This window comes from Apteryx rowi, unplaced genomic scaffold (genome assembly GCF_003343035.1).
Source record: "Apteryx rowi isolate R43461 unplaced genomic scaffold, aptRow1 scaffold_177, whole genome shotgun sequence".
Taxonomy (NCBI): Eukaryota; Metazoa; Chordata; class Aves; order Apterygiformes; family Apterygidae; genus Apteryx; species Apteryx rowi.
The window spans coordinates 431,852-446,662 of record NW_020448052.1 but is presented as its reverse complement, the minus strand read 5'-3'; the positions used below and the strand labels follow the sequence as shown (position 1 = coordinate 446,662).

The 14,811-nt window shown below is 36.2% G+C and overlaps 1 protein-coding gene across 13 annotated transcripts in view; it reads right to left on the bottom strand.

Annotated features, from left to right (window-relative positions):
- The window catches only part of IARS (isoleucyl-tRNA synthetase), a 115,498-nt gene that overhangs the window by 11,119 nt on the left and 89,568 nt on the right, over positions 1–14,811 (bottom strand). For 11 of the 13 annotated variants that reach the window (XR_003252730.1, XR_003252732.1, XR_003252733.1 and 8 more), the window contains 6 exons: positions 11,708–11,882; positions 10,861–10,973; positions 10,476–10,571; positions 8,288–8,464; positions 4,128–4,239; positions 3,016–3,141 (listed from right to left, as the gene is read on the bottom strand). Coding sequence is in view for 5 of the 13 variants with exons in the window: in XM_026061194.1 (XP_025916979.1) it covers positions 3,016–3,141; positions 4,128–4,239; positions 8,288–8,464; positions 10,476–10,571; positions 10,861–10,973; positions 11,708–11,882 (799 nt within the window). In the remaining 8 variants the exon portion in view is untranslated. The remainder of the gene's footprint in view (positions 1–3,015; positions 3,142–4,127; positions 4,240–8,287; positions 8,465–10,475; positions 10,572–10,860; positions 10,974–11,707; positions 11,883–14,811) is intronic. The other 2 variants (XR_003252737.1, XM_026061195.1) reach the window with 2 other exon arrangements.

Below are 14,811 nucleotides of genomic sequence, written 5' to 3'. Positions count from 1 at the left end.
CATGTTAAAAAAAAAAAAAAAAAGAGAGAGAGAGAGAAAGAATGGGCACAGTATGGAAGAAAAGCATAGGGAGACACCCCCAAAAATTAAAAGACAAGGATAATTTAACAATGCACAATTGAGACAGTTATATTAGCTTGCCAAAGTCTCAGAAAACTGAAGTCCTTTTTTTCTTAAACCAGTGGTTTTTGACATGTGCTACTTCCATTAAACTGAAGTGCAACTCAGAAAGCATTCACAGTAAGTTTATAAAGTTTTCAACAACCTAGAGTTAGAAGAAAGTCAACAGTAATTATTTTTACAATCTGATTTGAGCCCAGCCTCTTTCCTCTAAATGACTTTCCATAAAGTAAATGTAAAGTGAGGCAAACTATTCTTGGTGTCTGAAATCAGTATAAATCAGAGAGGCTCGCTCAGAGTTTGCAGTTACTCGAAATACATCGATTCACCATTGGGGAGGAAATGTGTAGCTCATTATTTCCATTTTGCACAAAGAAACAGGGACATGACATATATTTACCCTGCCTTAATGCAAGAACTGCCTGATTTTATGCCATTACCCAACCCAAAGCACATCTTCATTACGATTCGAAAACAAGACGACAAACTCTGCTGCGAACAAAGTGGACAACCCTAGAAACTCCTGGAAGGAAAATAAGGAGCCAGAAATATGGTTTGCCTTGGCCACAATTTTATTAACGTAAGTGGCAACAATTCAGCAACAAGTCACCTAGAGCGTGCAACCTTTTCTGTGCAATTCACCTCAGACAGAGGAGCTGTATCAGTTCCATGTCCTAAACTAAACCACAGGTAAGCCTCACCAGCGATACCCACGCCGGGGTAGGACAGACGAAGCAAAGGGATTGCATCCTCCCTGAACTGAATGTCAGGGATTTCAATTCTATTCTCTAGCAGCTTTAAGAGTTTTTTTCTTTTTACATGCATCCAAACCTGGTCCTTCAGGGAGCCACGTCCTCTACTGGTAAATACTTACTCTAGATCTCTGCCAATCTGCGACAAAAGTGAATTTGATAATCTAATCTTTCTAAGGGAGTTTCCAAGTTGTTAAGATGAAAGTGGGCAGAGAAAAATCCCTCTTTGTCCAGACCACTTAAAAAGAGAAGAAAAGAATGAAATCATTATGTCAAGAAGGAGAGTCCAAAAATGCTATCTACACAGCCTAAATGATACGGAAAGGAAAAGAACAAAGCCTTTGCTCCTACAGCAGAAAAGGTTCTTTGAGAAGAGGGGAGGCTTAGGTATTCTTTAACACTCTCTCTTTAGGAATTCAGGATGAGCAGATTTATGCTGCATCCTTTTTCCTGTTAGTGGCAGAAAACAAGCCAAATAAGGAACCAAAAGTTGCGTATAATCTTTAATGAGTTGAGAGTTTCCCAACTCTTCTTGGCCTTTTACAGATCATCTCTTAACATCTGAGATGGTAATAAATCATGATAGTTTATACCCACCTCTGTAGTCACATACCATACTGCTATCATTTTGTTAAAGTGTATCATTGCTATTTGGAAAATGATGTAAAGGAAAAGTATTTCCTCATTCAGAATAGAGCTGAAACTCAGGTAAGATATTGAAGGCTCCAGAATTTCCTAAAAATCAGCTATAAGTAAAAGCAAAGAAGGATCATTTGATATGATGAAACTATTCAGTTCAGCTGAGTGTGACTCTGAAAGAGGTTTTATCACAATAAGCAAAGTAAGTGGATTACATCAGATAAAGGTCCATTATGAAAATCCCAAAACATTCTTCAAGAAATAGCTTTAAGGAATGACAAAGAAGAAACTAAAAGTAGAGATGGTAACAGTGGTATTACAGACCCAAATGAGAGTATTCCTCTAATATGCCACAGGTAGGCAGGAAACGGTGCTCCTTAGTAGTCCTGTAGGCATCCCAGGACAGACATTTACAACAATAAAGTTAACCATCTCCCTCTTAAATATTGCTTCAGTAATATTTCTTTTAAAATACACTAGCAAAGGTTTCTGCAGCCATGGAGCTACCATTTCTGTAGTATTTTATGGTTTCTTTTTGTTGCTCATGTTAGACTTGAATGTGTGGAAACAGGCAAACGAAATTTGAACTTCAAGAGGGACCTGTAAATAACCCTAACAACAAAAAATAATTACTGCTGAAACATCTCTGAAGTCATATCACGGCATGGTCACTACAAGTACTCTGCTTTCTGTATCCATTCAGTAAATCATTTGATTACTAGTGTAATCTTGTTCTTAATGTACTGTTTTTTTAGATGTCATTTTTGCTACTATATCAGAATATTATATGTAATGTAATAATAAAACAGAATCTCCATCTCAGAAGAAAGCAAGCCAGTTTGCTGCTAAGGTCTCTTGGTCACTAATTGCAACATTTTTCATAATGTTTTGCTTGTCTTGTATCAGATATTTTATCTTTGTAATGAACCCAAACTATGACTCTCTATATAACCTACAGAAGATATTTTATGTTTTCATTTGTTAGCAGAGCACAAGCTCATGCTACAAAAATATGCTGACAGATTTTTCTAAACAGAAGAAATGAAGAAATCCTCAAGCTTCTCTACAGGGAAAAAGCAACAACAAATCTTTCTCTCTGCAGAGGAATCAGTTTGCATTCAATTTTAACTTCTTCCCCTGCCTAATGAGGCATTAGGAAAAAAAAAAATCATGCAGTAGCTGATGGCGACTTGCCATCAATAAATAGTATAGCCAGGAACCAACACAAACACTTGTGAACAGAGCAAATTTTGTCCTGTTGAGAACTGAACAGAGATGGAAATAAGGTAACAGAAGAGATGAGCATCATTTAGCAGCAGCTTTTGAAAACATTGACATGCGGCTATAAACACATTCTCATAAACTATGTACTAGAAAATAAAAATTTTCCTTGTGTGTTTTCTTGGCAATTTTGTATATAGAGAGAAAAAGTTATACAGTAAATTACATAAATTCTACTTGCTGCTGGAAGGACTTTCATTTTTTATTGTCATACTCCACTTACCTGTTTTTCCATTAAAAATTGTCAGTTTTGAATTTTTAAGACCAAAAATGCATGACACAGCATCTACAAGTCTAGTGAAGTTCAAGGTATTATCTCCTTTTGGATTTTCCAGCAGCAACACACCATCTAAAACCAAAATTCAGAAATTGAAGTACAATATGGAAGCAATGTCTGAGTTTAAATGATTTTTCTAAAGAGTTGTTCTAAAGAATTTCAGTAAGTTTTTAAGTTAATATAGAACTGGTAACCTCACACGCTTCCAGAAATTTTTGTAGTAGGAAAGGGAAAGAGGGAAGAAGACAGCAAAACCGACTCAAGTCTATTATTGCAGATTAAGCATAATGGAAATTTTGATCTTTTTGTTAACAAAGCAGTCGAATTAATATGTCACTGAATTACAATTGTATTGGTACAGTACAGTATCGATTTAAAAATGGCAGATTGTGTGCTAAGATCACAATTAGTTAAGTTTATTATAATTTAGTAAGTAGCTTTGTAATTATGTTAAACAAAAGATACTTCTTTTGACACAAAAAATGCAAATATATCTAGAAAAAAATGTTGCTAGAGTGCATTTATGTTTCTCTCCTTTTAATATAAAGCCCAACACTAATACATTTAAGAATATTATTGTGGTCACTTACGGAAAGTGCTTTTGATTATTCAAAACAATTATTAGATTCTCTATTTCAACTCTTATTTTGAGTTTTATACTTTAAACAGTATCTTTTCCATAGAAAAGCATTGCCTGCAACTACTGTATTATATCAAATATTAGAAATTCTCAAGATCTATGCTCTGAGTGTAGATGAATACATATACACACACACAGTGTGCATACATATCTATATAGATATACCCATACAAACCTTTCTATAGAATATATAGAAATAACGAAAGTGTGCACATGCATATTTACTTCAGGTCCACATCAGAAAACATGTATTTTTGCTTTTTATGAATGTATTTCAAAGAACTATTCAAAGCCATTACTGGAAGGGAGCTCACACCATCTTTCAAACCACCTCTTGGTTCCACTCTTCATCATTCTGTTTTGTGAATAATCTTATTTCAAGACCACCACTGACAGATCAAAAGTGACAGACTCCTACCTTGCTCTGCCCCGTTAACACACACTTTGAGGTTGACATAGGCGCAGGCTGGACCAACAGAATGACACAAACCACCTCTGACAAGTGTAATTTCTAGCTCTGATCCCTTCAGCTAAAAACAGGAATATTATGATTACTTAAACATTGTTTTATTAAAAAACATAACCAAAATATCTTCCTTAAATAAACCACATGAAGATACTGTTTTGTTAAACTAAACAATTACATGATAACATAATAACATAGCAAGTTTTGTTGCATCTTCCTTCAGAGGCAGAGTTCTTCAAATATGAACCATTTACTCTTAATGTATGCCAAAGTTAAACAATATTTAACACATAAGAAAAACAGCGTGGAATAAATGGCCTAATTTTTGCAAGTGTTCAGTGCCACAGAACAGTGATGAAAGGCTCCAAAAATATAATCCAAAAGTGACTATAGCTAAGAAAGGAAGAGTCCTGTAGAGGCAATTCAGAGTAGCTGAAGGAAGGCTCCTGCTCCGCAGCACTCGCTGGAGAAGCCTCCATCGGTCTCTGCTGGCCACAGACAACAGCCAGAGACAGTAGATGCCCTTGGTGTCACATCAACCTTTGTGACCATCTCCCCATTAGCAATTAGTGAATCATTTAAAACTCGAAACACCCTAGCAAGAAATGGAACGAGTATTTTTCTTTGCAAATTAGACACTGGAGGATGAAGACATTTGAAAATTTTTAGCAATACTACAGAAACAAATCTATTTTGTAGAGGCCTGAAACCACAGCTTCAGCTACAAGACTATGCTTTTTCAAGCAGCATTATCTTCTGAACCGGGTACAGATTAGAATTACTACTGCACTCGTACCAATTTTCATGAGAAACACATTCTAAAAAGTTCTTAATTACAAGTTAAATTTGTAATTAAACAAAGAGCATTCAGATGCCAAGTGGCCATTTCAACCAAATTTCTCATAAATGCAGAGAAGGTCTGACAAGAGTCAGCAGAGCCCAGATGGCAAACAGCTCACCAGTGGAAGTGCCACTCTTTGGGTAGATCCTTTTATAACCTAGGGGAAAACACTTTGTGAGCAGCAAATCTCGTTTTGTGTTTACCCTCTTCTATCAGCAATTAAAAAATCAGTTTAAGTAGCTACTTTTCCTTCACAGTATTTTCTAAACTACTACTAAACATTCTGTTGTCTCTCACAGCCAGTCTTTGGAAGAGCAGTTCATAATTAAGGCTTTGTATCAAAAAGCAATCCAGTTAAATTTCACAGAAATACTGAGCCTGAATGTATTCAAAGTATTTCCAAAAGACACAGTCTGCACTTCATTTTTGTCTTGGTCTTCATGTATATTAACATCATGCAGACTTGTTATTCCTTCTGATAGTTTTCAGAAATTTGGTGCAATGATCCTGCCAGAGTTGACTTAATTTATGAAGTCACATGTGGAATTACACACTTATAACTTGCACCTGCTTTTATATCTCAAAGCGCGCAACTGCCATAAAGCATTTTCCTTGTCAACACCGCTTATCAACCCCCACTAGCACACGCGAGAGTTCCTGTGTAATTCAACTTCGATTCACACATTCAAAGTCTTTGTGCCAGGAAGCGCCGGCACAGAAACCCATATGCACTTAGGGCTCCAGTAACTAAAGATGACTAACTGCAGTCAGCTCTGATGCACCAAGCTACAAATTAATTGCTCATAATTGTATCTATCCTTAACACACCGCAAAAGGCAAATTTCTACACCAGAAGGACCTCTTCAGAAGGGCTTTTTCATTTCAGGTACTTGTATTTACTGGTGTTAATGTGCCAAGATAGCTGCATCAGAGCACAGCGTATACAAAGGGAAACAGCTGTCCTCAGCATTAAATCTCTGCAGTCCCAGTGAGAGGAAGACTTTAAAGTTGCACTAAAACCTCAGTGATCTGATCCTATTCCACCTTTATTTTACATCCTAAATATCTGCCTACCACGGCAGAGGCCCACAAGCTCTGGCAGCATGGTTAACACTGAGGTGTGCAGAAGACTGCCCAGCCAGCAGCGGCCAGCGCAGACCAACTCCTCAGAGCGAGCCAGCGCTCTCAGCACACTAACAATTACTGATTATTTTACCCTAAAAGACTGTCAACTTGGTATTTACTTGCAAAGTGATTTTCTTTGTCTCAGACTACCACACATTACACTGCCAGTTTGGGCTATCTAAACTGTACAACAACTCACAGCTAATATTTGTGTTCGACAAAATTGCCATGCCTAAGGTTTTAAGCTAACAGACAGAAACGCTCAGCACTATGAACATTTTAAGATTATCTTATTTCTGTAAACTTACTCATTAATTGCAATAGCCACACAGGACTGTCTGCATGAAGTGTTGTTTCAGTTAGAGTTTTATAGGCTTTCCCAGGCTGAAATCTTACCTTTGTGCAAGCCCACAGCCTGACCCACAAGCCTCCCGCTTGCTTACTAGCTCCAAATTTCCAAAACTGAGCAGATGCCTGGTTTTTGTGGACGTCCAGACCACGGCTATCAATTACGTCAATAATAACTAGCACCATCTGTCAGGGGAAGATCTTACTACACAGACAGCATTATTTAAAACAAATGTAACAGACTCATCTTTTCACTTTTCACAATATGATTTTCTTCACTAGACTCTGCTTAGTTAAGATTTCAAAACAGAAAAGTAAGAGGGGAAAAAAACATATTTGCACATGCATCAAAGCTTTCACAGAAAAATGTAGCGACTAGCATTAAACTCAACACAGTATGCAACTATATCAGAGTTAGGCTATGGACACAAGTACTTCTCAGAATTACACTAGGGAAAAAGTCTGACTACTGCTGTTTCATCCTCTAAAGAAAAGAGAAATATATATACATAGATACATATACGTGTGTGTGCTTTTGTATTTATATATATAAAAAACTATTGTTAGTTTAAATATATGTATGCACATTATATATTATATATACAATATTATATATATTATATATTTACAGTTATATTTATATTCATATATTTAAGTGAAAACCCAAGAAAAATAAAAACCAAAGAAAATAATCACACTTTACAGAAAATATTTTAAAATAATGTCTTCTTTAATTTTCCCAACTATCTGTAGATAATCACTAAAGCACATGAATTCATCCACATCAAATTCATTCTTCCAACGGCTCTACATTCTCATTCAGATTTAATGTTGACTTTTAACACCAGACTGTCCAACAGCATCATCTAGGTTTATACTCTTCACAATTAATCAGATAGGTACCTGTATCGTCCGCAACTCTCACAGCATTCTCTACTTTTACGTAACGCTTTTTCACATGTGATTGTCACTAAGTGAAACTATTAGTTTTGGAAAAGGTCAAAAGTAACTTTGTTTAAAATTTGTTCAACTTGAAAAGTTCCATTAACAAGTTTAAAATATTTCCTTACACATACTGTTTAGCAAAATGGATGAAATGCATCCTTTCTTTTCAGCTATTCCCAGACCCTAAGCCATTCTGCAATTGAAATTGGTAAGTCATTTGGTATATCATAAGTCCTTCTGGTCTAGCATGACATTTAGTTTGAAGAGTCTTTTGCATCCTCAATTCTGACAGACATGCCTTTTGAATATGTTAAGTTTGCGTAAAATGAAGGCAAAAGCCTTCTCAAAACGCATCAGAACAGTCAAAGAAAACAAACAAAATGGTTCAAATCTGGTGCTGAAAGAATACCTGTAAAGTCTGTGAAACTCTGCATCGTTATGAAAGACTAAACTTTAGAAATATAGCCAAAAGGTAAAATTTAGAATCCAAAGAGCTTTTCTAATACAAAAGCATACTGAAGTAAAGAAACTAGAATAACAATATTTTTGTTGTCCAGGCAATGAACTAATCCGAGTACAAATAACCATCCAACCCCTATTATACTTGCACATTGACTGCCTAAGGTTTGTATTTTGGTACCCAAATGGCTTCATTTCCAAAGATACTGGACACAGAGCCCAACTATTTTCTTTTTAAACCAAAAAGATGAATATGGAAATTCATAAATATGAAAATGTCCACTATATCCCATGAATAAGTACTGACATCCACATTTTCTATAATCCAAATGACTTGTTTAGTTAAAAGCAGATGACAAAATGAACCATGTGGTCAACATTTTTTCTTTCTTACCTGGGTTTTCTCCTGGATGAGAACTTCTTTTGAGGTAGGCACTGGGTATGGCTTCAGGGCAGCCTTTACTGTTGCAAAAATGAAATCTGTATGCTCCTTAATAACAGTATCCAGGTAGTCACCTTCTGGATTTGATCTGTAGTAAACTGTAATCTCATCTGTAGGAACCAGATTTCGCTGAAGGATAGACCAAAAGTATTAGTAATGACAGTACGATGACTTCTGCATACACAAACTATAAAGAAGGATACTTGCTAAATATAGATATTTTTAAAAATCTTATAAAGATATGAACCAGACATTCATTAAAAGCTTCCACACAAATTTTAGAACAGATGATTCTTTTGTCAGACAAGCAAAAGAGGCTTGAAACGTTACGATTTTTTTTTTTAAAAAAAGGAGATGACAGAAAAACTGACTTTACTGAGAATGTCTCATTTTCAAATTCATTTACCAACTCTCCCCCTTAAAGTACTGAAAGCCTACCAAATTTTATTTAAAAGTTTTTTTTGACGCACAAGATTTTTTTTTTTACAGCATTTTCATGATCTGTTAGCCTGAAATTAAACCCCCAGTTCTGGTCATTACTGAACAACTGCTCAACCAGTGACATTTTCTTAACACAGAACAGTCTTCAAGATATTTTGATACCGTTTTTGAAGGTGGTCACCAGACTTATGTTTTCACACTATTTATCTCACATACTGACAAGTAGTTCAGAAAAATGACAATTAATCTGAAAGGTACACTTATTGGTACTGAATTATATTAGAATACACTGCTTTAGTAAGAAAATGACTACAAGCAAAAAACGTGAAAAAAGTAACTGCTCAGAGACAACTTGATTTTCCAAATCTGCTAAAAATACTGATTATACGAATGCCATCTCAGCAATTATTACTGCAGATCAAGAATCTCTGCATATTTAATCTCTTGTACACTTTGCTATTAGGAATGGGAAAGAAAGAATGACAGAATAAATGCATTTTAGCATTATAAGTTTATTAATAAATAGCCAAGACTAAAAAAAATTAGTATTCTAAATATTCCTTTAAAAGAGAATAAATTATGACTCTGTCACTACAGAAGTAAATTTAATTCATCCAGTAACTTATGTAACTTAACGACCTTCCTTCCTGTTTTTATTCTATAAAGCATTGATACAAGTTTGTCATTTTTCATACATGCTCTTACTGAAGATTTATGCAGTTTTTATTGTTAAAAAAAAAAAAAAAAAATCTTTTCCCAAAATCAAGTCCCATGGAAATTATCTCTACACACTACTTAGAGCTCTGGCAAGATTTCTTCAGGTGCAAGTCTGAGAAAGATGCAAGTTCTGGCCTATCATGGTCAACAAGTTAGCCAAGCAGAAAAATTCGACGTGTATCATAAAACAACATGTTCCATTTTTGCAGTATGGCAGTGAGAGGGTTTTTTTGTTTGGTTGGATTTTTTTTGCTTTAAGCTTGCAAGTTCTAAAGCTTTTAAAATTATTTATGCAGAATTACATATTACTTAAAGTTCTCTCCATATTAAAAGTTCTTTAGACTTGTCATCACCTCCCTGCTTTATTGGCACAAAGTGTCGATATTCAGTGCAGCTCTTTCTGGTTTAGTATTGTAGAGAGAAGGAAGTTACATCAGTTCAAAGTGCCTTAACATAAACATCAGATAGCTTCGCTTGTATATACGATTAGAGAAATTTAGAGCCGAATTTAGAGCCATTAATGTTGATATACAAATCGGTGCCAGAAATGCCTCATACAAGTTTGCTGCTTTTAGCAGTCATAAGCTCAGATGTCTTGGCGCTCGCCAACCCAGCTGATGTAACACATTGGAACTGAGGCAGAGGAGAACATAATACTTGGCAAGAGGAAAGGCATGGATGAGAGTTGGTTAACTGAGAGTTACATAGCTGAGAAGAGAAAATATGAGGTTTTTGGTACAAAAAAAAAAAAGTTCATTCACTATGGATGATGTCTATATAAACTCATGGTTCAACTCTAGCTACTTAAGAGTACAGAAGTTTTAAAATGAAAATAATTGTTTCTAGCCATTTATGTCAGATCAGAGAGCTATACAGGAGAATAAATGATACAGGGCTGCATGTTTCAATTAAGGTCAGTTCCCTCTACATATTGACAAAAAATTGTTTAAAAATAAAACTTCTTGTTCCACTGTTTCCTAACCTTTTTGCGAAGCTTCTGAATGCGATTAATCACTTCCCGGGCAACTCCTTCATCCACCATTGACTGGTCTGGGGTAACATCTAGCAGAACTAAAACCTGAAGTAAGGCACAGAAGACAGTTGAACAGATAAACTTTTAAATAAGTCCATATTAATTCACTCAGATTCACAGTTATGTTTAACAGAACTTCTCAGTTACATCATGTTGAAGAGTGTAAGAGAGTGCTTTAACAGCTCAAAAATCTAAAAGATTATCTCACAGTAGGTATTGTCAGTTCTTTAAGGACCAAAGAAAACCACTCCAGCTTCACCTCACAATTTTCATTTTACTTCTAGAAGAATACTTCCCTTGAACCAAAAAAAATAAGAAACAACCAATAAAATACCTGAGCATCAGAATGTGCCTCAAACTGGGCAGATCCTCCAGCAACCTGATCAAAAGTATACATGAGACGAAGATCTTCCCCATGCAATTCATGCCCTTCTACAACAATAGTGCCTGTATTAATAGCAAATGAAGAACTTCTCTTAAAAACCACGGTAAAAACTTTCCCTTAATTCAAAAAGCATAAAACAAGTATCAAACTTCAAATACAGGAAACACACTACATCTGCAGTACAGCTAAACAGCAATTAAACACGGTAAGAAACACCAAACTACCCCAAATTCAGATTTTCCCACAGGCAACAGAACTCAGCTAAAACATACACTTCAGCAACTATATAACATTTGAATGAAACTGAGTAAAATATAAAGATAACCTGCATATTGAATTCAATTCAAAATTTATGTTCTAGCAGCTATATAAGCAGATACACCTGGAAAATTCACAACCCCCTGCAAATCTGCCATTGAAACACCACGTTTACAATAAAAACTGTCACAAGGATACTCAGTTCAAATTTGACTCAGTCTTATGCAACAACTTATTCTTTATTCCATTTTCTACTTATGAGAGCACTGTTCTACTGTTGACAAAATTTAAAAATAAAGAAAAAAAAACTTTTCTTCTATTCTCATTAACATGAAATTTAATTCAGATGCTAAGTGGGAAATAGGCCTTAAATTTCCTGAAGTCCATGGAAGGATACTTTTGCATCTGTTCCCATAAATGCTTGATTAACATACACGAATAAAGGGTAATTGCTTGAATTCTTCTTATAGATCCAAAATCCTTTGGCTCTTTTTTAGGTCAACATTGCCACCATTTGGCGGTTTGTGCCACTACCTACCGGTTTCTTGGAATTTTTCTAGCTGCTCACTCTTCAGCTCTTTGATTGCAGCCATGACAAGCTTAAAGGCACCTTTCAAACGCTTCCCAAGCACCATGTGATCCGGTTCTGCTCTCAGGCGGATTCCATACTTATCTTTATCAGTAGACAATGTCACTTGACGTACATTAAGCTCCTGTATAAACACACCAAGAGAAAAAACAAAGCTAAAGAACAGCCATCTCGGTGACGACTGCTGGAAAGAGTACAAGAAAGGCAAGATAGTACTAGGGTAGTCAAAACACTCAAGCTGCCAATTTTCTATATGGCTGCCCTTATGAACAGAGTAATTTGTCAACACAGACCAAACCAATACTCAAGTTATTCTTTAAAAGAACATCCCATGCTCATCTTCAGTCTTTAGGTAGAGATTTCTCTTTCATCAGTAGACACTTGCCAGCTCCCAACTCAAGTCAGATCCCTATTCAACAACCTTTTTATTTTACTGCTACAACTGCCTGAAGAGATAAAGCTGTTACCTTTGCGTGCAACAGCATCAGAAAATGGCCTGACAATATTCACAAAGAAAAACTCTTTCGGTATCCATTTAGCCAGAAAACTATAGTCTATAATTTTATATTTTAATGTTATAATATATAACATTGCCTCATATTCCCCCATTTCGTCTCCTTCCTTATGTGTTTATGCTAGGTCCTTATTGTACAGAAACATACCTTGCTCAGACAAGTCTCATTCCACACTTCACAGTGCAAGAATCCTGAAGGTAATTCAGCGTGCGGTGGCAGCCAAAAAAAGCTAAACCTTTCACCATCTTCACAAGGGTCCTAAGACCAAGGATATCATTTTGCCACTACTTAAAAAACCTGGGTGTACCCATATCTCAAATAATGCATGCTGGCTTTGCCCCATATTTGAAGGGGAACACAGCAGTGCTACAGAAGGTTTACGGAAGAACAACTGATTCAGAGGACAGAGTTGCTACCATTTGAGAAGAGACCAAAAAGGCTGGAGCTCTTTAGCGAGCAGAAGGTTGAGGGGGGATATGATTGAGGTTTGAAAAGTTAGGAAGGCAGTGGGTAAGGAATGCAACTGTTACTCACCAAATTTCCCAAATACTCCCCAAACTAGGGAGCATGCAATGAAAATAGTAGGAGACTGGTTTAAAATAGATGCACAAGTAGTTAATCCTTGGAACTTGCTGCCACAAGAGAAGGTAGGGAGAGCATATTAGCAAGTTCAAAAAGGAATTAATCAAACTCACGATAACAGGCACACAAAAAGATATTAGAGGGAACAGGCAAGGATTTGCCCTTGAACACCTTTAAGTACAGTTGCTGCAGATGCCCAATTACAAGAGAAATGCACTGCAAGAAATGGCCAGAGCCTCGTGCTCTCCCTAAATGGACTCTGCCATTACAGGAGACAGCATATGGTGCTAGATGAGCCATTAGTCTAAACCACTAAGCCATTTCTGATGCTCTTAATTACAAAATTTTCCTCATTTTCCTCATCACATCACAATATTAAAAATCACCATTAAAAATACATATATATATACACATATATATAAAGTTACCTTCATTGCACACCCCGACTATGATACAATGCCAAACTTGAAAATACACCTCTCTGCTCTACACTTAATGCTGTCTGAAAAACAAATGCATTGCACGTTATTAATAACACCAAGAAACAGTGTTTTGGTTTATCTCCTGCAAACAGAGTAAAACACTGTACTGCAATGTTGCTCAGCATCTTCAAGAGTCTTCCCATTTCCCTGCTCTGTAAAGCTAGGTAAGAAACAAACACAAGCAGGACTTCAAAATACAAAATTCAAAGCTTGGCACAGCGTCTCCATCTCCCTCTTCCTGGTGTAATGTGTCAGGGACAGACCTTAGGAATTCCTGCCACCAGCACACAACTCCCCTGCTCTCACAAAACTCGGCACGTGCTTGGAGCACTTCTCACTACAATCCTGCAGGTTTTGTCTGCCACACTGCCCAATGTTGGAGGCATTTTATGTTTAAATCTCCACTAGAAGGATGTTAATAGTTCACATTACCGTGGTACAGAACCACCAGGTGCGTTTGACAAGCAAGCTAATCCAAGCTTTGTAGATGGCAGAAGTAAAGGGAAGTGTCAGTGTGAAAGAACTAGCAAGTAGCCAAACATTTAGACTGAAGTGATGCTTAAATACAACTTCTGTTTTTTCAGTCTTTTTCCCCAGGAAGCTCTACTGACCTGAGGAGCAAGGAATAAACTGAATCTAATCTCATTTAATAAATCTTTTAGGAAATCTAATGAGAACTACGTACTTCAGAAATTCTGTTTTAATGGGGTGCTCTTGGAAACAAGCCCATAAGTAAAGTGATAAATGACAAACTTGATTGGGGGGAGGGAAAGAATAATCCAAAAAAAAAAGCACAAAATTTGAAGACAACTTCTACTTTAGACCTGACTAGATATATTATATACAAGCCTACTCATCCAGAACAGATTTTCTATACAGATTAGATAAGGAAACCATTCTTCTATATACATTATTAATTACAAAAATAGAATGATTCTTTGAGAAAAGCAACTCTGTATCTTAGGTTTGTTTCTATCTACCTCAGTGTAGTGCTTAGATTTAAAATATTGCTTAGTTTTACTTGCCAAATAAAATCAATTACTTGGCACATCTTTCAAGTCTGATACACAAAGAGTGAGACTGAGGCAAGTGGTCCTTCCTACTCCCACTAGGATGGTGCTCATATTCACAGCACTACGCTAGGGCTTTTAAAAAAGACTGACCACACACTACCACAGTTCATGTGTCAGTTAATTCAAGCCATTCTTCCATTCTTGGAGTCAATCCATTAGTTTACTGTGACACCACTAACATTATGAAATACTGGGAGACCTTGAATCTGATGACTAGGAAGTCAATTATCTCTATTTTACCATAGCCATAGACAGCAAGGGGGTTAAAGGTATACAAAAGTGGAATGCCAACAAGATTTGGATGGTGCATACAGTAAAACTTACTCAGATAACAACCTTTCCACAGAAAGTAGTTTGAAAGAGGAGCCATGAACTAGTGCTGGAAAAAGCTTCAACTGCTA